The 27,013-nt window shown below is 48.6% G+C and overlaps 1 protein-coding gene across 1 annotated transcript in view; it reads left to right on the top strand.

Annotated features, from left to right (window-relative positions):
- The window catches only part of CMTM7 (CKLF like MARVEL transmembrane domain containing 7), a 42,982-nt gene extending 19,563 nt beyond the window's left edge, over positions 1 to 23,419 (top strand). Inside the window, exons 2-5 of the mRNA XM_032647632.1 lie at positions 13,767 to 13,940; positions 18,576 to 18,674; positions 21,257 to 21,338; positions 22,834 to 23,419. Coding sequence (XP_032503523.1) covers positions 13,767 to 13,940; positions 18,576 to 18,674; positions 21,257 to 21,338; positions 22,834 to 22,847 — 369 coding nt within the window. The 3' untranslated portion in view covers positions 22,848 to 23,419. The remainder of the gene's footprint in view (positions 1 to 13,766; positions 13,941 to 18,575; positions 18,675 to 21,256; positions 21,339 to 22,833) is intronic.
- The last annotated feature ends 3,594 nt before the right edge of the window (positions 23,420 to 27,013 follow it).

The following is a 27,013-nucleotide window of genomic DNA, read 5'->3' as shown; positions in this document are numbered from 1 at the left end:
ATTAGTTCTAGAAATCTTTTTCTGTAGATTCTGTTGGCATTTTCCACATAAATAATCATGTTGTTTACAAATAAAGAAGTTTTGTTTCTTCCTTTTCAATCTACATGCCTTTTATTTCCTTTTCTTACTGCAACCTTGGGAAATACGTTGAATAAGCGTGGTGAGAGAGGACATCCTTGTTCCCTATTTTAGGGGGAAACATGCAGTCTCTCATATACTAAGTACATTGTTAGCTTTAGATTATTTTGTAGATGCCTTTTATCAGGTTAAGGAAGTTCCCTGCTATCCTAGTTTTGCTGAAAGCTTTTATCATAAATGGATATTGAAATTTTGTCAAATGCTTTTTCTGTATCAGTTGATATGAGTATTTGGGTTTTCGTCTTCTGTCTGTTAATACGGTACATACATTGATTTTCAAATGTTGAACCAGCCGTGCATTCCTGGGGACAAACTTTAGTTAATTCTTGAGCATTTATGTTTTTTTATAGATTGTTGGATTCAATATGCCAATATTTTGTTGAGGGTTTTGATAGCCTGGAAAGAGTTGATCCAGCAGCTTACTAATGACCCAGCCCACTTCCAGAACCTTCTCTTTGAGACATTCACATACTGATAAGCCAGTGCGGGTTGTTCCTGAATCCTTGTCTCTCATTCCTCTTCCTGTGGTTTGCTGCTCTTTTGGGCTTTAGCTGTGTCTCACTTCTGCCCATGTGTTAGAACAGCATAACGTAGTGAAACTCAATTCAAAACAGGATGTAAAAAGAAGCATTTGATTCCAGATCCAAGGTGACACTTGTCTCACCTTACTGAGGTCCTGCTCTGTGGCCCGGCCCCAGTGCAGCCCTGGGGACAGTGTATTTGTGCTGCATTATCTGAGTGGTCTGGTTCCCTCTTAGCAGGTGCACGAGAGGGGGCTTTGGTTTAGGATGAACTTTATGTTCGTGTCTCTGTCCTTCCTGCTTCCTCCACAGGCATCTAGACCAGGGCAGAGGCAGGGCTGCTCCGTGGGGACCGAAAGGCCCTGTGTCTTACCACCAGGCAGGTTTTACAGCAGCCAGGAGGCTCAGGGTGACCCTGCAGGCCTGGTGAGGGGAAGTGTAGGGAGGGGCCACGTTCTAGCCTTACCCATTATTTTGTAAGTGAAGGTCAAGGGGGTGGGGAACTTTCTGAAGGAAAGTCTTTGTTTTCACCGGGCACACAGGTGACTCGAAAGTGAGAGAGCAAAGGAGAGCGAGGCATCAGAGAAGGGCCTGCTTTTGGGAGTGATGTCACTGAAGCTAGGGGCGCAGGTCACAGTAACTGTGCCCTTGAACCGAGGACATGGTGGCTGGAGAGGGAAGAAGACAGGGGTGAGGTGTCCATGCCAGCCCCATGGTCTTGTCCTCTCTGGGGAGTTGTTCTCTAGAATTGGGCCAGAGAGCAAGAGAGGGGGGCGCTGGCGGCCCGCAGGAGGGGGAGGCCTGGCACATTTTTCTTTCATGAGTGGCTTTGTGCCAAGGTCTGGACAGATGGGACTGCCGGCTCATTTGGAGCCTGTGGTCAGCAGTCAGGAATCCGAGGCAGCCCCCTCCCGAATGGGCTCGCAGGGGGAGTTTCTTGTTGGCTTCCGCCTGCTGTGATGTGGGGGCTGCTCCCCACGCCACCCCCAAGGGTCCCCGGAACATCTGTGCCGCCTGCCGTCCCCTGCCACCCACCTTCCCCTGCCCTCTCCTCTGGCTGAATGTCTGCTTCCGCTCCTTGTCCCCTGCAAGGATGGACAGCCTCCTCCTAACTGACCCCGCACCCCTTCTCCCCCAGATCCACTAGATTCGTTTTCCAAGCCTGCAGTTCTGTTGTGGTTCTTCCCTGCTCAGTAACCTTCACTGGCTCCCCATTGCCTGCCCGGAATATCTACTTCCTCAGCTTGGAATCAGACGACCCCCGCCCCTGCCAGCTCTGCTCCCGTCATGCACTTGTGCGGTTTGCTTACAATGGAGAACAACTCACCTGTCCCCAAATACGCCCTGTGCTTTTCCAACCCCACGCCTTCCCACCAGGTTCCCTCAGCTGGAAGCCTCCTTTTCCTTCCCTGCGTGTTCAGATCCTGCCTCCCGTGGGTCCACGCTGGGCCACACCCGCTCTTCACAGAGGACGGCCCTGGCCTTCCTCTCCTCCAGCATCCTTCCTCACAGATGATACCTCCCTGATGGCATTCGTCCCCTGTTTTCTTTTTAGGTACCTGTGTCTGGGTCTGAGGCTCCTCGCCCTTTGGACAGCATGGGTGTCTAAACGGTCCTTACGTTGTGCTCATCTCCTGGTGACAACTGGCTGCACTTAGATGAACCACCATTTAAGTGCTGCTCTGTGCTAAGAGCTTCTCAAACATCATCCTGTTTATTCTTCCCAAAATACCTCTGCAAGGACTTTTTAAAAATTAATTAATTAATTTATTTTGGGCTGCGTTGGGACTTCGTTGCTGCACGCAGGCTTTCTCTGGTTGGGTGAGCAGGGGCTACTCGTTGTTGCGGTGCGCGGGCTTCTCATCACAGTGGCTTGTTGCAGAGCAGGGCTCTAGGCGCACAAGCTTCAGTAGTTGTGGCACGCAGACTCAGTAGTTGTGGCTTGCGGGCTCTAGAGTGCAGGCTCAGTAGTCACGGCGCACAGGCTTAATCGCTCTGCGGCATGTGGGATCTTCCCAGACCGGGGCTCGAACCCATGTCCCCTGCATTGGCAGGCAGATTCTTAACCACTGCACCACCAGGGAAACCCTATCCCCGTTTTAAAGATGAGGAAACTGAGGCCCAGCGAGCTTAACTGGCCCATTAGTAATTGTGTTTGTTAAGTGACTATTTGACCTATCATGGTTGCTGGCCGTGCTTTACTGTTCCCCTTCAGCCTCACTCGTTCTGATTGGAGGTAGCCTTTGGCCAACACTCAGGCGTCCTTCTCCACTCCTCACAGGATACCAGATGACAATCATGCATCCTTAACCACTGTGGTTTTCCATCAGTGACACATGCTTACAATCCTTTAATGGTTCTTAGGTACTTGCTTTGTCATTTTTTTAGCCCAGACTGATTTCTTTTTCCCCCAGGCTGGCACTGATTTGGCATCATGCTGCCTGGGTTTTTAATCAAGGTGTCCCACACCCACATTCTCAAATTCAGCAGGCGCTTACTTCTGGCACGTGCCCAGGGCTGGATACCAGGCCTCCTGCTGGGGCCGGCCGCACAGCTTCTTCAAATATTTACTTCCCCAGGATCTGGCCAAAGTACTGAGTGGCATAACCCTTTCTTCTGCATCAAGGTTTCTGTAGGATTGTCTTTGGCAAAGTGGAAACCAGTGTAGCCGTGTGTCCCTCAGCAGGGCTGGGAACATGGTTAGGACTCAATAAATAATCACTGAATAAATAATTTATTCTTCTTTCCACTTTAAAAACTGGGGTTGCCTGAATGGGAAACCAGGGAAATTCTGAAAACAGATGCATCGGTTAGCTTTTGCTGCATGACAAACAGTCATAAAATCTTGGTGGCATCAACAATGAGTGTTTGTTGCTCACATGACGGAGGTCAGCTGGGGTTGACCCTGCTAATCATGACCCGGGCTGGCTTCCATGTCTCGAGGTTAGTTTCTAGTCTGATCTGAGCTGGGTTCAGCTGGAGTAACTGGGTTCAGCACTATCCACGTGTCTGTCACCTTCTGGGAGTCTAGCAGCTTGAGTCTTGTGACGTGGTGGGAGGTGGTGTGGTCACAGAGCTCATGGTGGGCAGTACCCGCTCCCCAGACTTAAGGAGCTGCCTGTGTTCAGCCCTGTGTAGACAGTTGCCGCCCTGAATGTAAAGAAAATCAATACATAGATGTATTTGGTAGGAGGATCTTCTTTTCAAGTGAAATCTTAACAGGAAGCATAAATAGGTGGTTCTCACCAGCTGAGCCACTCGGGGTGGGCTGAGAGGATGCTAAGGCAGCTGTCCTGGGCTCCTGCTTTTCCCTCTTAGATGCCACGGCTGCAGGGAAGCCCAGACCGAGAGCTCGAGGATGTAGCCTCTGACTGTCACTGGCATTTTTCATTTTTCTCAATCGAACCCGGAGCCTCCAGGCCCAGCAGTTTTTGCCCCATCAGAGCCTCTCGTCGAGGACGATCCAGGACAAGCATCCTCTCAGATGCGATATGGGACGGAGGTGGGGATCTATCGAGCCATCCTCCGCCGTCCCCTTTACAGCCGCTTCGTTATGTAATAGTCAGCGACAAGGTTCTCGGAGGCGACAGCTGCCTTCCAGCTGAGCTGCCCCAAGAGCGTCTCCGCAGAGGGGACGTGTCTAAGCCAGAGTGCCAGGTGCGAGACGCAGATGTGATCTCTCACCTGGGCACACCACTGCCCTCTGAGCGGACCTCAACTTCCCCTTGCAAAGAATCAAAACACGAAACCCAGAACAATGCATATGCAACTTTCAAAACAGACCAAGCGGGACCTTTTTTTTTGTTTAAGCGCCTGCTCCAGCTGCTGTGCTTGCACAGCAAATCACGCCCAAGGTTAGTAGCTGTAAAACAGCCACTTACTACGCTCACAGAGTCTGTGGGTCAGGAGCTTGGGCAGGATGCAGTGAACAGGGCTTGTCTTTGCTCCAGGATGACTGGGCTGCATCTGGGAGACCTCGAGAGCTGGGGCTGGAATGACTGAAGACTAGCTTTCTCTCTTGTGGTGGTTGATACTGGCTGGTGACCAGCCCTTAGCTGGGGTTTTGGCCAGATGCCCACCCGTGGCCTCACCAAGTGACCTCTGGTGGGAGAGTTCCAGGGGTGCATCTGCAGATGGGGGGGCCACAGGGAAGCTATGTCAGGGCCCCTAACCCAGCCGTGGGAGGCCTGCCCTGTCAATCCCACCACATTCCAGGCGGTGCCAAGGCTGCCCAGATTCAAGGGGAGCGGATGGATTCTGCTTCTTGGTGGGGAGCAGCAAGGTTCTGGAAGAGCACAGGAGCCTGGAAATGTTGCTGTGGCCGTTTTTGGAAAACATAGTCAGCCATAGTCAGTGTGCTAACGGGGGGTCGGATGTTCCCTTTACCCTGCACTGCTGAGGCCAAAGGAATCAGAATATCTGGTTGCAGAGAGTTTAAGCTTCTTGTGCAGCCCGGTCCGGTCCCGTCCCGTCTCCTACCACAGGCCATTGAGTCTTCAGGGAAAGCTTTACAGTTAAAGCTTTGCTGATGAAGTCATCTGCCCAGTCCCACAGCTTGGGGGAAAAAAAACACATAAAAGAGGCAGGAAGCAGGGTACTGTGGTTAAGAACTGCATTTGGGAGCCAGATGGAAAAGACTGAATCCCATCTCTGTGCAAATAGCTCTATGGCCTGGGGCAGGCACCTCTCCACATCTGTTTCCTCATCTGTAGAAGGGGAGTCATAATAGCACAACCCTGTCCCGGGCACGTGGGAGGTACCTAATGAGTAGTAGCCATTCGTGAGAATAATCATCATTATTTCAGCACTTTGTAAAAAGCTCACGTCCCAGCAAGGGCTGTGGACCCTGCCCTGCTCCCCCTGTCCTGGAGAAGATTCTTGGCAGTCACCCTCTTTTATTTAATTTTTGTTATTCATCAGGGAACCTCTGGGAAACACTAGCTCCTACTGAGTCGGACTCTGGCTGCACACAGGGGTCTCATCATCTGATTTTATCCTGATCTTAGAATCTTAAAAAAGAGCATTTAATGTATTTTCTATGTTTCCCCCTGTCCTAAATTAATATTATGTTTCCTCAATTGAAAACCCACCACTGGGGAATTCCCTGGCGGTGCAATGGTTAGGACTCAGCGCTTTCACTGCCGAGGCCCGGGTTCAGTCCCTGGTTGGGGAACTAAGATTCTGCAAGACTAGAAGCCAAACGAAAAAAAACCCACCACTGTTTCAATAGGATAATTTACTAGAGATGGCATTACTGGGTCAAAGAATACGCATTTTTAAAAGATATTTGACAATTTGGTGTTGAGCCCAGCAGTGCCTCCCAAGCCCATGCTCAGTTTTTTTTTTTTTAATTAATTTATTTATTTTTGGCTACGTTGGGTCTTCGTTGTGGTGCATGGGCTTCTCATTGCGGTGGCTTCTCTTGTTGCGGAGCACGGGCTCTAGGTGCACAGACTTCAGTAGTTGTGGCACGCGGGCTCAGTGGTTGTGGCTCACAGGCTCAGTAATCGTGATGCACGGGCTTAGTTGCTCTGTGGCATGTGGGATCTTCCCGGACCAGGGCTCGAACCCGTGTCCCCTGCATTGGCAGGCAGATTCTTAACCACTGCGCCACCAGGGAAGTCCCCCATGCTCAATATTAACCCTCACATGTTAGTTCACTGTTAATATTATTTCACGGTTCATTGCATACTTATTTGGGGTGAAGCACCAGGACTTTCCATGTGTTAACTGAAGTTAATCCTCATTGCATCCTTAGAGGGTGCACTGTCACCTTCATCACCCGCTGTAACAGTCACCAATTCATGCCCAGTCCTCCTTGAAATACAGCCTCATCCCCTTACTCTTCCCATGTTATTTTTAACAGCTTTATTGAGGCATAATGTACATACTGTAAAAGCTACTCGCTTTAAGCATACTATTAAGTGATTTTGAGTAAACTGACAGGGTTGTGCAGCCATCACCGTAATCCAATTTTAGAACATTTCCATCACCCCCCAAAGACCCCTCATGCCCACTTGCTCCCATATTACTGTGAAGCAGCTCCTATATTATGTTCTGGCTCATCCATAAATGTTTCAGGGTGTGTCTCACTTGCTGGGCACTCCATCTGCTTGTTGTGGTGGCCCTGCTAAGGCAGCCCCCCTCCTGCTTGTGCCCCCAAAGCAAACCCCTGCGTCCAGTGCGCTGCCTCCTGTAACCTGAGAGCCAAGGGGACGTGATTGCGGAGCAGAGGCTGCAGTCCGCCCACAGGCCATGTTTACTACGGGGTCCCGGTGAGAATCCAGTTTCACCCCAAATGCAGTTCTGCACACGTCACTGAAGGCCTCCTCTGTGCTGGGCCCTGGGAGTACAGCAGGGAATTCGCTCTGGGCCCTGCCCGTGTGCCCACAGCTGACCCATCTCCAGTGAGGAACGCGGTGGCCTCGGCTGGGGTGGCCAGCTTGTCAAGGCGTCACTCTGGCCTGATCCACACCTGAAGGTCTGCGTGTGTATTTTGCACAGCTCCCCTGGTGACCCCTTGCTTCTGGGGTTAAAGCTCGCAGTTGTTTCAGATGCACAGGAGAACCGCAAACGTGCTGGTCTCCTCCCGCGCGTAAACGGTAGGGCCTGTCCAGGGCGATGCTTTTTCCTTTCTCTGTCCCCCTCTCAGCACGAGGCAGCAGGAGCGTGGCCTTGCCCAGTGCCTGGCACGTGGAAGGCCTCAGGGGTGCACCGTAAACTATATTCATTCATTCCAGCCACAAATAACTATGGAGAACCCACGCACCGCTCAGGGTTCCTGGCTCTGGGGCAACAACAGTGAGCAAAACAGAGCAAAGCCCCCATCATCAGGGGGCTTATGTTCGGGGGGTGACAACAGAAATAAGCAGGTGAAATACACAGCTTGCTGGGGCTCTAAAGCAGAATAACCGAGTGAGGAGAGACTACAAATGGTAAAATACTTAATCTTTTTACAAAGCAGAGTATAAAACTGTATATAGCATGTAATCCAATCTTCAAAAAGGAAAAATAATACATATGTGCTCATAACATCCATATGTGGAAAGAAATACCCCAAAATACCAGGGGTGGTGGTTATCTCTGAGAAGTGGGATTATTGGTGATTTTTGTTAAATAGACACCTGTATGAATTAATTTTCTATACTGAATAAGTATTGATTATGTAATTAGAGTAACCCTATTGACATGACCACCATTTTTAACGGGCCCACCTTTCTGAGTTGGAGCCCCAGAGCCCTGCCTCCGAGTGTGTGGGAATCTGAATCAGGGTAGGATTCCCTTCTTTTATCCGGGGTCCCACAGGCTGTTCCGTGCTCGCCCGTAGTGGGAACTGGACAGAGAGTTCAAGCCCTTGGCTGAAAACAGAGGCAAGAGCCAGGAAACGGTCCTGGAGAGAAACAAACAGGTCCTGTAGGCAGGGCAGCATCACGGCGGGGAGCAAGGACATGCCGTCGCATGCCGGGGCCCAGCGGGCTCTACTCCCCTGCTGTGTGACTCTCAGCAAGTCACTTAACCTTTCTGTGCCTCATTTTCCTTGTAAAATGATGACAGTAGTTTTTACCTTCCAGGACTGCTGTGTGAGGATGAACTTGGTTAAAAATTGTAGAGCGCTTAGCCCTGGGCTTGGGTATAGTAAGTGCTCACGAAGGGCTGTCCTTTGTGGAGCATCAAGTCAAGGAGGGCCAGTGTGACAGAAAGGAAATCCACGTGTGAAACAAGAGACCGGGTGGCAGCTAGGCATTTTGCAGGGCAGCCCCCCACGACAGTACATCCTCCTGGTCAGCGTCAGTGGTGCCAAGGTTGAGAGACCCTGAGTCCAGTGAAGCCGCAGCTGATGAAAAGGAAAGGGTAGATCTATATATGTGCCATTAAAGAGCTCCAAGACGTGTCATAAGGTGCTTTTTACAACTTGACGTGTGATCTTTGTAATACAAGAAAGCAAAATAAGTGGATTTTAATAACCAATGAATAATCCTGTGACACGTGGCTGTTCATGAGATTGCACGGGGCCATTTCCTGGTCCCTAGAGGGGGCTTCACCAGCAGACAGGTGCGTCTCCCCGTGCCCCAGGGCAGAGCTCAGCTGGAACACTGCAGAGTCTCCTGCCTGCCTGCCTGCTGCCAAGCAGAGTCACTAGGGGCCTGCTTGAATCTACAAATGGCTGTTTCCCATCCCTGCATCATCGTCCACATCTCTGACTTTTTGAACAAGCTTGGCTTTCATCTCCTGGGCTTTTCCAGAAAAGCCTCTTAGAGTTGGTCTGAGGCCTTTTGATGTTGCCTTTTATCAGTTACTTTCTCTCCTCCTGCCTGTCTCTCTCACTGAGACATTATCCCAAGGTCAGAATAAAAACCCTGTGAGAGGGTGGGGTGGGTGACCTGCTGGCATCCAGCCCCGGGCTCTCAAACAAAGGTGTCTGGTGCCATCTGCAGCCAGACACAGGCACACTCAGTGCCCCAGACGTGGCAGGGCGTGGGGGGACAGGCCTGCCGAGGGAATGTCCCGGGGCACAGGCAGCCGGGACCCTGAGACCACCAGAGGTCATCTCCTGAGTACTGCCTCTGGAGGCTTCTCCAGAACTTGTCCATCTTAGACTTCAAAATTCCATTTCCTCCTTGAGGGAGACCCACCCAGGCCTGGGCCTGCTGCCTAGCACCTGGCCGTGGACTTAGGGACCAGCCTGTTTTAGTTCCAAAACTCTCAGGGGTCGATCGTCTCTTTCAGGTAACGTTCAGTGTGCTTCGTCTCCTGTGAAATTGAAACACTGCTGCTTTCACAAAAATTATCTCTTCCTTCTGGTAAGAATTCTGATAGCATGGGGTCAGAAAGGACACAGTTTGAGGGAGAGGAAGTGGTTTCTAGTCTGAGGGAAAGCCAGTGTCTGCAGACAGCGCCGCGGGGCGTCTGAGACCCGGCTTTGGGTTGAGGGTTCTTGCAACATGACTTTTAAACCCCTGGACATTTATGTTAGATACCTTATTTTCAACTTTCATGACAGTTCATTATAAAAGAACAGACCTGGGGCTTCCCTGATGGTCCAGTGGTTAAGACTCTTCACTTCCACTGCAGGGGGCATGGGGCACTAAGCTCCTACAGTGAGGCCAAAAAAGATAATAATAATAATAAAAAAAGAACAGACCTTTATGAGAGGAGCTAGGAAGCACCCAGAGAAACAATTGAGTCCTTTTAGGTGGTATCACATTGACGTTACTCTAAACAGAGCCAGAACTTCCTTGGTGGTCCAGTGGGTAAGACTCCATGCTCCCAAATGCAGGGGGCTCGGCTTCGATCCCGCATGCATGCTGCAACTAAGAAATCTGCATGCCGCAACTAAAATATCCCACGTGCCGCAACGAGGATCCCGAGTGCCTCAACGAAGACCCAGCACAGCCAAAAACTAATAATAAATTTTTAAGAAAAAATAAATGAATAAACGGAACCGTATGTGTCTTCCAAAAGCCTCCCAGCCTTCTTCACTTCAGTTTCTCTGAATTCAGGCTTTTCTCACTGAGAACAAGAAAAGGTCCTAATAGATAAACAACAGTGTCCTACTGTACAGCACAGGGAACTATATTCAATGTCTTGTAATATTGAATAATAGAAAAAGAATCTGAAAAAGAACATATATGTATAACTGATATATATATATGTACACACACATATATACACACACACACATATAACTGAATTATTTTGCTGTACACCTGAAACTAACACAGCATTGTAAATCAACTCTACTTCAAATTTTTAAAAAGGGTGGGGGAAGAAGAGGTCATGAGAGGGCTGGTTGCAGGGGGCGGGGCAGTCGTCCACATCCCAGGCCTTTTCTCTCCATTGTCTGTTCTTTCTTCTGCTTCACCTTCCTGGCTGCCCCCTGAGTATTGGTCTAGAGGATTCAGGGCACTTGCAGAGGTTACCCACTGGCCCTGGAGGAGTTCTTGGAAAGTTTAGAGTCAATCAAGTCTCTCTTTTTTTCTTAAGTGCACTAGCTAAGATGCTGGCTAGCTAAAGTAGTAATAAATGACTGCTTCGGCAAAAAGGACACTTCTGGTAATGTACACAAGTACACACCATCCGCTGTCTAAACGAGATTGTCCAAAATTGGGCTCTGCTGGAGAAGAGCACGTGGTAGGCGGCCTGAGACCCAGGGGTCAGAATTCAGGAAGTCTTATTTAACAGTCAGATTTCCCAGAGAGGTCTGAGACAGTTTGGGGTAGAGCAATAATGTACTTCCTGCTGCACGGCGCTCAGCCCCGGGGCTTAGAGGGGAAGACCTGCCCGGGCCCCTTTCGTTGGTTGGGGAAACTACCACCCACGTGTCTGCAGACTTTGTCACAGATGAAGACTTATAAAAATTATTCTAGTCTTTGAATTAGGTGCAAAACAGCTTCTCCACCTAGAAATCCACTGCATAATCCTGGGTTATTTGCATTTTAAGGCAGGCCTTGAATTAAAATGCCCCAGTGTGTGTGAGAGGGTCAGTGAAAGGCTGGGGAGACCCCCCAGACTCCCCAGAGAGACGAGGCCTGGCAATGGGGGCTTATAGGGCAGCAGAGCTCTGACCATCATGCACACTCCTGAGTGAAGCAAAGCCTCCCTTTGAGGCTTTAAAACAACCTCAAGGTGTGAATCATTGTATCACTGTGGCGGGCTGGCTGGAGAGGAACTGAGAAAATGAAAATCCTCACGCTGCTCATTAGCAAAGGGAAATACGCAAATGTTGAGGGTCCCTGTGTGTCAGGGCCACACTCTTCTGCTTTGACCTGTTAAGCAGAACACTCTGCACGCCCACTTTAGGCTTAAGCTGAGTGTTCTTCGCTAGCTGGTGTCCCTGTACCCGAGGACCTTGGTAGAATGCTAGCAATGAGGGGCTTTGGAAAATAGAGTTTTCAGCGTTAGCCTCTTTAACCAGCATTAGATCCATTTCGTGATCTAATTCTCATTGTAGACTCAATTTTCTACAGCGGGGTTTCTCCACGGTAGGACAGTAGTTTGAAGGCTACACTTGAGGCCAGATAGTTCTGTATCACGGGGCCTGTCCTGTGCATTGTGGAGGGTGGGTAGCATCCCCCCTGCAACTGTGACAACCAGGAGTGTCTCCAGACATTGCCAAATGTCCCATAGGACACGAAATCACACACACACACCCTTGGAGAGTCACTGTTCTGTAGGAAAGAGGCAGTGTGAAATATTTAACCTTTGTCCTAAATTAGTTGTGCTTTTAAAATAGACCCTGAGACTTTACATACGTTGAACACCTGTGTGTTATTGGTTTATCCCCTGTGTGGGGTGAACAAGACTTTGTTCTCTGTGAGTGGCCTTCCCAGAAACTCAGCATCTTCTCTCCCCTCTTCCCGTCTGCCCTTCCATGGTCGTCTTATGTTGCTAATAATTGACCTGGTCGTTCATTCATTACTAGGTCATTATTTATTCCGCACGCTCATTCATTCATGTAACAATATACTTAGCAAGCTCTCAGCGCAGGCCCAGGGGGGAGCAAGCACCACCTTGTAGCCAGGATTCCCACACATTTGATGGCACATCTGCCTTCCTCAGGTCGTTTGTGGTGAGGGCTCATAGTTTTGGGAAGGCAAAGCTGCATCTGACATGGAGGAACACGATCCCTGGAATCAGATAGACTAAGGTTCAAATCGTGCCTCCGCAGCTTACAGTGGACGTAGCCTTAAGCTAATCATGGAGGCTTGTGTGCCTCCATTTCCCCTTATGAGCATGGGGGTGATCTTGTTGACCTGGCAGAGTTGTGGGGAGTCCCAAGGAGATCATGTACATCAAGCATCAGTAAGTGGTAACGACGAGGAAAATCGTAAATTTTCTATGGCAGGACAAACAAACAGAAAAAAACAAAAACAGCAACGACAAATAACATGCCCCCTTTGTGGTAGGCCTTACCCCACGGGCAGTATGCTTCTGCATTACACATTAACCAGACCTCCTCAAAGCAGGAGGGTGAGGTCAGCCTTTGAGAAAAAGCTGGCCCCTTTCTTCACATGCCAGCATTGGAATTCTATGATTAATATATTTCTTTTTCATCTTCTATAAGGGGTTGCATTAACTAAAAAGTTTGTCTCTACATGCATAATTGAAAAAAAACCAAACACTTGAGGAACTGTGTACACAATGCTAACCTGTCAATATGATACGTAATTTCTTTGTCTCAAAAATATATAAAACGGTGGGACTTCCCTGGTGGCACAGTGGTTAAGAATCCGCCTGCCAATGCAGGGGACACAGGTTCGACCCCTGGTCCGGGAAGATCCCACATGCTGTGGAGCAACTAAGCCCGTGCGCCACAACTACTGAGCCTGCACGCCTAGAGCCCATGCTCCGCGACAAGAGAAGCCACCGCAGTGAGAAGCCCACGCACTGCAACGAAGAGTAGCCGCCGCTCGCCACAACTAGAGAAAGCCCATGGGCAGCAACAAAGACCCAATGCAGCCAAAAAGAAATAAATAAATGTATTAAAAATATATAAAAAACTGCATTTCTAATGCCTGATCAATGGAGCAGTTCTCAGAGCTTCTGATGATTTGTTTCCCAGGTTATAGTACTCAGTTTGGCTCGAATACAATTCTCTTTTCTTCTTAGCTTGCTGGTTATTTGATTTTTCGTTGACAGTAGCTTACTGTCTGCCAGCTGGTAGGTTATACGTATGAACTGACATCTTGGTGGGTCAAAAACAGTCAAATATTGGCAACTTCCTTCAGTTCAACCTAACATGGAAACCTGGGGTTCAATATCACGCTGACTCGGTGGAGGTCCAGCAAATAAGGGAGGTGGTCCTGCCTGGTTATTTCCAGAATTCCTGCCCTCTCCCTGAGGATGCATCCTGCCAGCACATGGACCTCAGAGAACAGAGAGAACAGACCACTCCCTGCCGCCCTTGGCGTTCACGATGGCTTGTGTTTCAAAAGCTTGTACTGTGGGAAATTACACTGTTCCAGCCAGTTTGTGATGGGGTAAACCTGGATTGTGGCAGCTCCTCGGTCCCCTGTGGTTGTCTGTGTTTCTGTTGTGGTGTTGTTCGTTCCCTGGGTGCCTATCTTGGGTGGGCATTTCTCTGATGTCTCTGTGTTCACGTCCCAGGTCTCGCTGCTGATTGCCTTCATCTGCGTGAGGAACTCTGTGTGGACCAGCTACAGTGCCTACAGCTACTTTGAAGTGGTCACCATCTGCAACTTGATCATGATTCTCGCCTTTTACCTGGTCCACCTCTTCCGCCTGTACCGTGTGCTCACCTGTATCAGCTGGCCCCTGTCGGTAAGGGAGTGGCCGGGCCAGGATGCAGGCTGGGCACTGAGACCTGACGGAGTCCTTCTTGTCTGCCTACCCCGCCTCCTGCACCATCCTTGGCTGCTTCAGCTCTGAATTTCCCACTGTTGGGTGCACGTCTATGCCTCATGTCCCACTGGTTTCTAAAACTCACCTTCCAGCTACAAGAAGGCTGTGCCTCTCACCTCAGTGCTTGTTTTCTCAAGTGACAGAAAATGGGCTGTGTGTGTGTGTGTGACTTGGAGGAGGAACATAGAAGGAAGAAGCTGATAGGGGTAATGGGTATTTACACTGTGTGAGTATTGATAAGATTTGTCAGCTAAAGTGGACTGGCAGAGTCTGAGGAAACATGTCAGAAATTGCTAGGGTTTTTTCTTCCCACTATGTTCTTTTTAAAAACAGCTTTATTGATATATAGTTCACATGTCATACAATTACCCATTGAAGTGTACAATTCAATGAATTTTAGTGTATTTCCAGACTTGTGTAACCATTACCTCAGTTATTTTTAGAATGTTTTCATCACCTCAAAAAGAAACTCTGTACCCTTTAGCTGTTACCTCCTATCCCTCATCACCTCCAGCCCTGAGCAACTACTAATTGGCTTCCTGCCTCTGTAACTTTTCCTGTTCTGGACATACCATGTAAATGGACTCATATATTTGGTCTTCTGTGACTAGCTTCTTTCATTTAGTAGAGGGTTTTCATGGTTGATCTATGTTGTAGCATATATCAGTACTTCATTTCTTTTTATAGCTGATATTCCATGGAAAGGATATACCACATTTTGTTTATTGATTCATCATTGATGGACATGTGGCAATTATGAATTTCCACCTTTTGTCAATTATGAATCATGTTGCTATGAACATTTTGTGTACAAATTTTGTGTGTGGACATATTTTCATTTTGCTTGGGAATATACCTAAGAGTGGAATTGCTGGGTCACATGGTAACTATGTTTAATTGTTTGAGGAACTGCCAGACTGTTTTCCAAAGTGGATGTACCACTTTACATTCCTAGCAGCGGTGTATAAAGGTTCGAATTTTTCCACATCCTTGTCAACACTTGTTATTTCTGACTGAGATTTTATTCCAGTGAGTGTGAAGTTACAGCTTGTGGTTTTGATTTGCATTTCTCTGATGACTAACGGTGTTAGTCATCTTTTCATGTGCTTTTTGGCCATTTGTATATTTTCTTTAGAGAAATGTCTTTTCAGATCCTTTGCCAATTTTTTGATTAAGTTGTCTTTTTATTATTGAGTTGTAAGAGTTCTTTGTATATTCTAGTTAAATGTCCTTTATCAGATATTTTCTCCCATAATTTTTTCTTTTTCTTTTCTTTTTGTCTTTACTTTCTTGATAGTATCTGTTAAAGGACAAGTTTTTTATTTTGATGAAATCTAATTTATATTTTTCTTTCGTTGTTTATGGTTTTGGTATAATATCTAAAAAGCCATTGCCAATTCAAGATCATGAAGATTCACCTCTGTGTTTTCTTTTAAGCCTTCCATACTTTTAGCTCTTACATTTAGGTGTTTGATCCATTTTGAGTTAATTTTTGCATATAGTATGAAGGAAGGATTCAGCTTCATTCTTTTGCATGTGAATATCCTGTTGTCCCAGTTATCTGTTGGGAAGGCTGTTCTTTCTCCCATTGAGTGGTCTTGGCAGCTTGTTGAAAATTAGTTGGCCATAAATGCATGGATTTATTTCTGGACTCTCAACTCTGTTGCACTGATCTTACTATACTACCTTGATCACTATGGATTTGCAGTAAGTTTTGAAATTAGGAAGTGTGAGTCTTCCCATTTGTCCTCTTTTTTCAGGATTGTTTTGGATTTTTGCCATTCCATATGAACTTTAGAGTCAGCTTTTCAGTTTCTACAAAGAAGTCACCCGGGATTCTAATACGAATTGCATTGAATCGGTAGATAAGTTTGGAGAGTATTACCATTTTAACAATATTAAGTCATGATCCATGAACATGGGAGGTTTTCCCATTTATTTAGATCTTTTAAAATTTCTTGGGCTTCCCTGGTGGCGCAGTGGTTGAGAGTCCGCCTGCCGATGCAGGGGAAGCGAGTTCGTGCCCCGGTCCGGGAAGATCCCACATGCTGCGGAGCGGCTGGGCCCGTGAGCCATGGCCGCTGAGCCTGTGCGTCCGGAGCCTGTGCTCCGCAACGGGAGAGGCCGCAACGGTAAGAGGCCCGCGTACCGCAAAAAAAAAAAAATTCTTTCAACAATGTTTTGTAGTTTTCAGAGTATGAGTTTTATACTATTTTTGTTTAGTGTGTTCCTAAGTATCTTATCCTTTTTATACTATTTCAACTGTAATTATTAATTTCATTTTTGGAGTGTTCATTGCAAGTGGATAGAAATACAATTGATTTCTGTATATTGATCTTGTAGCCTCAATCTTGTTGAAATCATTTATTAGCTCTAATAGATTGTTAGTGGATTCCTTAGGATTTTCAAATCTATCTATAAGAGCATATCATCTGTGAATAGAGACAGTTTTACATTCCTTTCCAATCTAGATGCTTTTTGCTTCATTTTCTTGGCTCATTGCAAGAAATTAGTTGAATGTTGCATTAAAGTGGCAAGAGCAGATATCATTATCTTGTTCCTTATTTTAGGAGGAAAGCACTCATCTTTTATCGTTAAATATGATGTTAGGTGGGGGTTTTGTAGGAGGTTTATCAAATAGAAGAACTTACCTTCTAGTCCTGCTTTGTTGCTTCCATCATGAAAGGGTGTTAGAATCTGTCAAATGCTTTTTCTTTGTCTATTGAGATAGTCATGTAGGTTTTCCCCCCAGGATTCTATTAATATGGCATATTACATTGATATTCACATGTGTAACTAACTTTGCATTCCTGGGACAAATTCTGATTGGCTGTGGTATATAATTCAGTTTATGTGGAGCTGGATTTGGTTTGCTAGGATTTTTGCGTTTGTATTCATAAGATATATTATTGGTCTTTAGTTTTCCTGTGATGTCTTTGGTTTTGTTAGTAGGGTAATATTGCCCTCATAGAATGATCTGGGAAGTGTTCCCTCCTCTTGTGTTCTTTAGAAGAGTTTGGGAAGAGTTGGAATTGATTCTTCTCTAAATGTTTGGTAGAATTCTGCCGTGAAGCCACCTGGTCCTGAGCTTTTCTTGTGGGTAGTGTTTTTATTATTAATTCAAATTCTACTTGCTATAAATTTTATTCAGATTATTCCTACTTGAGTCATTTTCAGTAGCATGTCTTTCTAGGAATATCTCCATTTCATCTAAGTTATCTAACTTATTGGCATATGATTGATCATAGTATTCTTTTAAAATCCTTTTTATCTCTGTAACACCAGTAGTGATGTCCCCGCTTTTATTTATTTATTTATGGCCACACCTCTTTGCTTGTGGGACCTTAGTTTCGAGACCAGGGATTGAACCCAGGCCCCAGCAGTGAAAGCACTGAGTTCTAACCACTGGATCACCAGGGGATTCCCATCTGTCTTTCATTTCTGATTCTGGTCATTTGAATGTTTTCTTTTTTTTTTCTTGATCAGTCTAGCTAAAGGTTTCGCTATTCTGTTGACCTTTTCAACGAACCAGCTATTGATTTCATTCATTTCCTCTATTTTTCTTCTGTTCTCTGTATCATTCATTTCTGCTCCAATCTTTATTTCCTTCTTTCTTCTTGCTTTAGGTTTAGTTTGCTTTCCTTTTTCCAGTGTCTTAAGGTAAAGGTTAGGTTATTAATTTGAAACCTTTCTTCATGTTTAATATAAGCCTTGACAGCTATAAATTTCTCTCGGGAGCACACCCCACTGTCAGTGGCCCTAAGCCCCAGTTCTCCTCTGATCTGGCGTTTGTGGGGAGGGGAAAGGATGAGGCGAAGCATTCCTTTGTTGTCGAATGATAGAGGCCCCGCCTCATCCAGGGCCTGCAAAGACCCCATTTTATCATGGAGAGTGAATGGGGCAGAAATGGATGCCCCTGTGGACCCAAGGGAAGCAAAGGCAGAGTCAGCCCTTCCTGCAGACCCCTCAGCAGTCTGGCCTGAGGGCACACTTCCAACAGAAAAGAAGAGGGAAGACAAAATGAGGACAGAACTGGGAGGACTTTTGTTCACGGAATGGGGAGACCCTCCAGGCAGCCACCAAAACCAGCACATTGCTAGCCCAGAACTTTCTCTGAAGCAGAAGCAAAGGCACACATCTTTTTAAGGGGCTTTGCTTCTCAGAGCTGGAGCTTCATTTAAACTCTCCATCCTTGGAGTTAGAAGCAGCTCATTTGCTTGTTAGTAGCTTTGGCCGGAGGTCAAGGTACCGTGGACAGATTGACCTCAGGAGGGGAGTGGTCCTTAGGGGACATCTCTCCTCACCCGAGAAGCATCCTTTCTCTTTGTCGCCTCTCCTCCTGCCTGCCTGGCGTCTTTTCTCTCTTGTGTGGCCTCATTCTGGCTGGCCTTCCTTTCTCATTGCCAGTGAGCTTCGCTGCTCCTGCCAGGGTGTTACAGGGAGAAGAGGAAGTGTCACTCCCTCCCCTCCATTCATCTCTCCTAATGCCCAGGTGCCTCTGAGAACCAGGAATGGAGCTCCCTACCCACTGCTCTGCTTTGTTTTTGCCCCCAGGAACTCCTGCACTATTTAATCGGTACCCTGCTTCTCCTAATCGCGTCCATCGTGGCAGCTTCCAAGAGTTACAACCAGAGCCGACTGGTGGCTGGAGCGGTGAGGACATTCTCCGGGAAGCGGCAGGAGTGAATTCCTGTTCCGAATGCTCATTTTCTTCCTCTCAGGGCAGCAAAGGGGTTGTTCTCTGGGGCCTTTCTTTCTCAGAATCAGTCTGGACCTATGATCCACCAGCAGTGGTTTCCAAATAGCCTTAAACTTGGGCCCACGGTGGAGGGTGTCAGAAGGTGGATGGGCAGGGCTGTTACGAACTCAAATGGCCCCAGCGGCCCAGGCCTCTTTCTCTTACAGCCACTCCTTAAATCACAGGGCAAGTAGGTTTTAATTCTCATGTTCACTCTGGTCATTTGCTCATGGCTGTCTCAGCCCCGTTCAGGGAAAGGTTCTGAGGCCTTTTTCCAGCCCAGGGGAACATTTTTGTGATCAGCTAGTGATAATCTGCCGTGATTTCCTAGCTTTGCCCTTCCTGACTTTTAACAGTATTCAGGCCAGGAAATAACACTCCTATACCTTTCATAGGTGAAAATTGACCCATCTGCTAACATGAATAGAAGTAGCATGGAAGTGGACAGAACATAGTGCTATGGGAGCTATATATATTTATCTATGACCCATCTGCTAACATGAATAGAAGTAGCATGGAAGTGGACAGAACATAGTGCTATGGGAGCGATATATGTTTATCACACAGATACACATATGTGTATATACATTATTGTAAAAAGATCTATAGATTGCTGTCATCTGATTTCTGATTTAGCTAATTGTTTACAGTTTGGAAGTCTGTAGGCCAGAACTGATTTGCCTCACTTTTCAAATGAGTTTGAAGAAAAGCTCTCTGTGTGATAGTCACTCACTTCCGCACGGTACCAAAATTCTCTGGACTTTGGGCCAAGAGTGGATGAGTGCCTGGAATTCCACGGAGGGGTGGAGTCTGCATGGGGCAGAAGGTCACCGCGGAGGGGCAGCCAAACCCCTGAGCACTCTTGCCCCCTAAGCACCTTCCCCCCCTCCCCAGGCAGTTTCCAAGAAGAGGAATGGTTGCCCCCTGCCCAGCTGCAGGCAGGCTGGCGGAGGGGGGGACAGAAGAGCTTGGCGCCCGCTGTGTTTCAGGACCACGCGGGGAGATTCCCACTGGGTTTCCTCATTGAGGTGGCACATGACAATGTTAGCCCTGGAATCCCAGTAAACCCCATTTGTCGTACACGATCTCTGTGCCTAGGACCAAGCATGGGCCAGGCAAGGGGCCAGGAGAAATGAAAAGACATGGTCCGTGCTGATGAGAAAGTGGCGATCTAGCTTAGGCCGGGGCACATGAAACAATGAGCACACAAGGCACTGTCATCCAGAGGAGCGTTGTGTAGCCCGATATTAAACTGTTCAGTTATGCAGTGTGGACAGTTGGAGACTGGGATGGTGTATAATGTGCTAATTGTGCGGAACAGACAATGAGAGGCCAGGACAGGCTCTAACAGGCTGATTATGTGGTGCAGACACTTGGTACAAAAGGAGGCACGGCAGTGGACGGGGTCGGGGGTGGGGTGACGGGCAGCCACGTGTGGAAACCAGCAGCTAGGTTGGATGATCCCGCGCTTGGTCTGGCTGCTCCTGGGCTGGACCTCAGGGAGCTCCCAGCCGTGCACTTGGAGGGCCCGAGGACACCTGGGCAACAGGCAAGCAGAGGTGGACTCTGGGCTCAGATCTCTGGTCTGGCCCTTGCTGGCTCCACATTCCTGGGCTGAAGAGTTGACCTCCTGTCCCTGGTTTCTTGAGCTGAAAAATGGGGGGAGACGTAACAGCCGTGCCCACCTGGCAGAGCTGTGCGGGTTCCTTTAAAGGGCTTAGAACACTGCCTGGTACGAAGTAAGTGCTCAGTCAGTGTTAGCTGCTGCAGCTGCCAGTGTTGTTGACAAGTCAGGAGAGGCTGCAGGCTTCCAAGTTCCAGGCAGAGACACCTGAGTCCCTGCCTGTTTCTTGCTCCATCATTTAATGCGCCACCGTGAGGCCCTTTCCTTATCACAGATGAGGCAGCCGCTCTGGGCTAGGTGCTCACAGCTGAGCACAGAAAGGAAAGGAGCACTGCCTGAACTTACTTCAGCCTAATGTTACTGAAATACATGCAAACCTAAGACTAGGTATTGGGGCCTCAGCTTCTGGCTCCGACACAGCTGTAAAGCCAGACAGACAGAAAGCCTTTATGGGTGAAGTGCAGATGGTGCCACCACACCAAGAAAATCCACTTGAACGTTAATGTGTTAAAAACCCAAATTAAAAGGTACCGTTCCTCCTTCTTCTGTCTTATTAGCCCAGGATAATTAAAGTCCGGTGGCTTGGCCCTAGCTCTGTTGTAAACATAAACCCGAGCGTGGGCAGGTAGCTGCCTAGAGAAGAGGCGAGGGGTGGCGACCGGAGGCCTGACTGTGTCCCAGCTGCAGGCCCGGCCAGGGCCCGGGCATCACCTCCACACCTGAGCGAGGACAGGTGGCCGGGTCACTTGAGTCCCTGAGCTCCCTCCCAGCCACAGCTGGTATAGGAAACAGGCCCAGGGATGAGCAGCAGAAGGGGCTGCCCGAGTGACTGCCCTTGGCCTGGGCGTCTGCTGCCCCCTTTCTCCCGTGCAGATCTTCGGCTTCCTGGCCACCTTCCTCTGCCTGGCGAGCGTGTGGCTGTCCTACAAGATCTCGTGCGTGACCCAGTCAACAGGTGAGTTCTGGTCTGAAAACATGACCAAGAAGGTTCCCTCTGCTCAGGCACGGGGGTACACAGGCTCTGGAGCTCGGCAGTAGGGAGCCACCCTGCTGCAGAGGACCCTCTGCTCCGTCTCTCTGCGTCTCTGATGGCCAAGCGTTTTCTTTAAATGAGTTTCCTAATGACAAAAATAAAATGTAGTACATTTAGAAAATCGAAATAAGAAAAAGAAATTTAAAAAAATAAAAACCATTATCACAGTACCCAGAAATAGCACCTGCTGGGTGTCTCTCCCTCCTGCATTTCCTCTCTGAGTATATATAGAGAGAGAGAGATGTGCTTGTTTTGTTTGTTTGGCTGCCCCGTGCGGCTGGCAGGATCTTAGTTCCCCGACCAGGGAGCGAAACCATGCTCCCTGCAGTGGAAGCACAGAGTCTAAACCACTGGACCGCCAGGGAGGTCCCAACACATGTGCATTTATTAAAGGATCAGAGTTCATGTATTATTTTGTAACCTTCTCTTCTGCTCCTACCTAGCCTCCTGTCAGGCACTTTCCCCACATCATTAGGTGTCCTTCTCTGGCATCCTTCGTGGCTCCACGGTGTTGCACTGGCTCCATTGCATGTCGGTGCCGTAGTTTACTTGTCTCTTATTTGGGGGCATTACGTTTGTTTGTTTTTTTTTAATTCTTTCCTACTAAACAGTGCTGTAATGAATATCCTTGTAAATATATCCCTATACACACACTTAATATATTTTATCTTTAGAATAAATTTCTAAAAATAGAATTGCTGAAAATCAAACCAGCTATTTCGGTTAATTTACTTCTTTCTTTGATCCAGCACTTCCTTTCTTTCTTCTTTTTGTTTGTTTTTTAAAAATACATTAAAAATATCGAAGCACCTTACCTTGCCCAGCAGAGAGGTTGCCAACAGCAGCGCTTCGATCTTAATGGTCCCACTGGCAAAAAGCTAACAGAAGGCTAGGTGAAAGGAGCCAGTCACCAAGGACCACATATTGTAGGATTCCATTTAGGAAAAATATCCAAAATAGACAAATCCACAGAGACAGAGAGTAGGGTAGGGGTTGCTTCTTTTGGAAGTGATGAGAATGTTCTAAAATCGGGGTAGCTGCACAATTCTGTGAATATAGTGCAAACGGCGGAATTGAACACTTTAAATGGGTGAACTGTATGGTATATGAATGATATGTCTGTGAAGCTGTTTAAGAAAAATTGAATGATGAAAAAAGAATGCGAAAAAGTTAATAGGTAATGTCTAAAAGTAATCTGTAAGTATACATATACTAGGTAAAATTACGGAGGAAGAGCCAAAACAAACAGCTGAAGAAGTTACAGCCCCTCTGAGGAAGAGGCCTGGGGTGGAGAGGAGCAGGGAGAGGAATCATCGTTCCCACGGGAGGTGGTGCGGGCGGGGGGAGGCAGCGCATGCGCAGCCGTGGGGCGGCCCTGCCGGCCGAGCTCTCCCAACTCTGCCGTTTCCTTCCGCAGATGCCGCCGTCTGATGCCCTAACAGCCCGCCAGCCCTGTAGGAGGCGCTGCAGGACGTGTGACCCACGCTGATGGAGGAGCTTGAGCCGGCGGCCGCAGGAGAGACCGGGGTCTGGGTTCCCGGGCCGGTGGGTGCGGGACGGGCCCTTCCTCCGGCTCCTGAGCGGGTCCAGCCTCTCTCGCCAACTTTCTTCACTTCCTCAGAGAATATTCCTCCCCGTCCGGGAAAGAAAAGCAGCCTCCAGGGAAATCTGATCTCTCCCTCCTGCTTTAGAACCGCCTCAGGGACTGATGCCCCCCTCCCCTCGTTAAGGTGAAGGGGTGGTTTTTGAATACTTTGCCGAACCCTTCCCCTCTCCCCAGACCTCGAAGGGGCGCTGCCTTAAATCCTCTTATGAAAACACAGCCACCTCCTAATTTATCTCGCTTGGAAATCTGGTCTTGAAGGTACCCTCTTTCTTAAAGTGAGGCTTACGGGAGCACCATGCGGTCAGCCTGTCCCCAAATAGGAGGTCTTGGCTCCTTTCTTGTTGTTACCATTGTGTACTTGTTTGTGTGTTTTTCAATAAAATGTTGACTTGGCCAATTGCAGAAGGATTTCTTATTAAGTTAGAAGAAGGCTGTGAAGTGAGCGCTACCTGGAGGCCCACTGGAGGTAAGAGGAGCGGAGGGTGCAGATGGTCCTGGCCTCAAGATTTGAGTATTTTCTTTCTTTTTTATAAATTATTTATTTAATTTTGGCTGTGTTGGGTCTTCGTTGCTGGGCGTGGGCTTCCTCTAGTTGCGGAGAGCGGGGGCTACTCTTCCATGGGATGCGCGGGCTTCTCATTGCGGTGGCTTCTCTTGTGGAGCACTGGCTCTAGGCGCGCGGGCTTCGGTAGTTGTGGCGCACGGGCTTAATTGCTCCGTGGCATGTGGGATCTTCCCGCACCAGGGGTCGAACCCGTGTCCCCTGCATTTGGCACGCGGATTCCTAACCACTGCGCCACCAGGGAAGTCCTTGTGTATTTTCAAAGTAAATTGATATAAAGGGTGGAAGCCAGTACTGTTTACACAAGACTCAAAAGCAACACAGGCAGCCTTTAAAAAGAGGGCAATTCTGACACATGCTACCCCATGGATGAACCTTGAAGATATTGTGTTAAGTGAAATAAGCCAGACACAAAAGGACAAATATTGTATGATTTTAGTTACATGAGGTGCATAGCGTAGGCAGAATTTAGAGAGACAGGAAGTAAAGTGGTGGTTGGTTGCCAGGGTCTGGAGGGAGGGGCCCTGGTGTGAATGTTTAATGCGTACAGTTTCCATTTGGGAAGATGAAAACATTCTGGTTGGGACTTCCATGGTGGTCCAGTGGTTAGGACTCCGTGCTTCCACTTCAGGGGATACAGGTTTGACCCCTGGTCGGGGAACTAAGATCCCACATGCCGTGACGCAAAAAAAAAAAAAAAAAAAAGCATCCTGGAGATGGACGGTGGTGATGGCTGCACAATAATCTAAATGTAATTAATGCCACTGCGCTGTGTAACTAAAACTTGTTAAAACAGTTAACTTCTATGTTATGTATATTTTACCACAATTTTTTCTTTTTTTAAAGCAATGCAGGACCTTCTGTCTAAGGCACCTAAGTAGCTGCAAAGCTACTTGGGAAATGGAGGAAGGCAGAGGTCCAATTACGCACACCCCACAGCAGGCACCACAGTCCAGCAGAGGCCAGCGCCGTGTTCTAACAGCTAAGCGTCGCAGGTCTAAAGGATACAGGCTGCAGGACGTGTGTGTCTTCTCTACACCAGGTGCTCTCTGGGGCTGCTCACCCAGGGGGAGTGCCCAGGCGTAAGCCAAACTCTGTCGCAGCACGGGGAAGTGACCCACTGAACAGACAGCTGGGCGGGACCAAGCCACGGTGTGACAGGAGGGAAGACTGGACCCATGGGGGAAGGATGGGAGTCAGGTACCTGCCCCAAGGACCAAGAGCCAGCCTTGGCTCATTGTGGCCACCGTAGGCCCGGGATAGGGTGTTGGCACCTGGGGCACTAGGGACACTGGGAGATGAGACCAGAGTGGGTCTGCCCACATCATCTCCCACGAGCAGGCAGCTCCTGGCCAGCAGAGACCTGGTGCCCTTTGTCTGGCAGGCCTCTGCACAGGCGTTTTCTCACTACCCACAAGAAAGACTGAGAGGCTCTGGAAAACAGCTTAGCTGTGCTTCTCTCTGCAGGAGGTGGCGTGCAGCCATCGTACCGCCTCTTTCTCTGAGGGCCCTGCTAGGAAGCACATCTATCCTGAAGGTCGGGCCGTGGAGTAGGGAGACCCAAGGAGACAGCCGAGGGGAAGTGAGGTTAGGGCTAGAGCTGGGATTTGAGTCCAGGTCCTCTGGGGGGGCAGGCCGGGCGGGGCCAGAGCCAGCCTGTGCCAGCTGGTTTCCTCCACAGGCGGGTAGCCCTGGTGTCTGCAGGAGGCCCAGAGAAGGAAACAAGTGTGTTCTTTTTTTTTTAAAATAAATTTATTTATTTATTTTTGGCTGTGTTGGGTCTTTGTTTCTGTGCGAGGGCTTTCTCTAGTTGCGGCGAGCGGGGGCCACTCTTCATCGCGGTGCGTGGGCCTCTCACTATCGTGGCCTCTCGTCGCGGAGCACAGGCTCCAGACGCGCAGGCTCAGTAGTTGTGGCTCACGGGCCCAGTTGCTCCGTGGCATGTGGGATCTTCCCAGAACCAGGGCTCGAACCCGTGTCCCCTGCATTGGCAGGCAGACTCTCAACCACTGCGCCACCGGGGAAGCCCCACAAGTGTGTTCTTGACAGAGGCCCTGGCCTGACACAGCCCTTGTGCTGCAGTGGGCCTGGCAGCTTCTCTTCCAGACATGGTGACCTGCTCGGCCCTCAGCCTGGGCCTCCAGCCAGGATGCTCAGGTGACCCAGAGCTGTCCCACTCCCTGTGCCACCACCTCCCAGGCCTCTTCCTTAGCAAGGATAGCTAACTTCTGTTGCCATGGAAACACTGCAGACCTTGGGGCCCCTTCTCAGCCCCATCTTTTCCCCACTGTAGTGGTTTCTGAAGTGCAGCCTGTGAACTCTCACAGGTGCTCCGAGGAGCTCACAGATGTCGATTTTATGTGCAAAATAATGTTAACATCTTAAAACGCACACTCTTCTGCTATCAGTGGCAAACACTGAACGGTGGGAACCCCTGGGCCGGCCGTGTTCCAGCACAGGCTTCCTGGCCTCTTGCAGCCCTTGGGGAAGGCTGGCCTTGCACCTGGGCTGGTCCAGGGAGACACCAGGAGTGGGAGGTGAGTGGCTGAGAACCTTCCACGACGTCCTGGGCGAGCCAGGCTTCCTCCAACTCCTGCCACCAGCACCAAGCAGTGGAATGAATGGAAAATGAGGCTACAGCCCCAGTTAGCTCCTTCCTCCAAATCATACGCTTTTCAAATTAATCCCATTACTCTTCTAGACTCACTTCATAATAAGTCAGTGTTATAAATGTAAATGAGTAATTTATATGAATACTATATTTTCTGTTTTATATAATGGAATTTCATGGGGGATTTTGATTGAGAAAGGGGATTTCTCTGCTTTAAAAAAGAAAAAAAAGTCAGGCACCCCCTGCACTGAAGGGAGCTGCCAGGCTGCCCACGGGGCACCAGACAAATGGACACAGCGACCGGCCCAGGTTGGAGGGGGCGGACACCGGGAGAAACTTCCTCAGGAGACCGCGGTGAGAATATCTGGTGCCTCTGGACCTTGTAAGGAGACTGAGGCCACTGGTGGCTTGTTGAGGATTTACTGTAATTTTCTGTATAGATAAGTAATTATGCCCAAAAAAGACCATGATTAATATATAAAATTGTGCAAAAGAGGAAATGCTATGGTATGAAGCGCGCAGGGCTCAGTTCTGAAGAGTGATAGCCGCCAGGAAAATGGGCACTCTGACTATTGATCTGACCAAAACTGTAAAAAGGAAAAAGAAACCCTCATGCCCCAAGTGACTGAACGAAGTGAAAATCCGGATTTTTAGGCCAAACAAAACTTGCGTGGGGCTGGCTGCGGCCTGCGGGCCCCAGGTTTACTACCCCGCCCCCGGGGCGGCGGTGCTGGGGCGGGTGGGCGCGGGGGGCGGGGCGGGGGGGGAGACGCAGGAAGTCAGCTGCTTCCTCCAGACCAATGGGCCGGGGCGGGTTC

The sequence above is a fragment of the Phocoena sinus genome, chromosome 11 (genome assembly GCF_008692025.1).
Source record: "Phocoena sinus isolate mPhoSin1 chromosome 11, mPhoSin1.pri, whole genome shotgun sequence".
Classification (NCBI taxonomy): domain Eukaryota; kingdom Metazoa; phylum Chordata; class Mammalia; order Artiodactyla; family Phocoenidae; genus Phocoena; species Phocoena sinus.
Note: the sequence above shows the minus strand (reverse complement) of the source record. Positions and strands in the feature narration are given on the sequence as shown.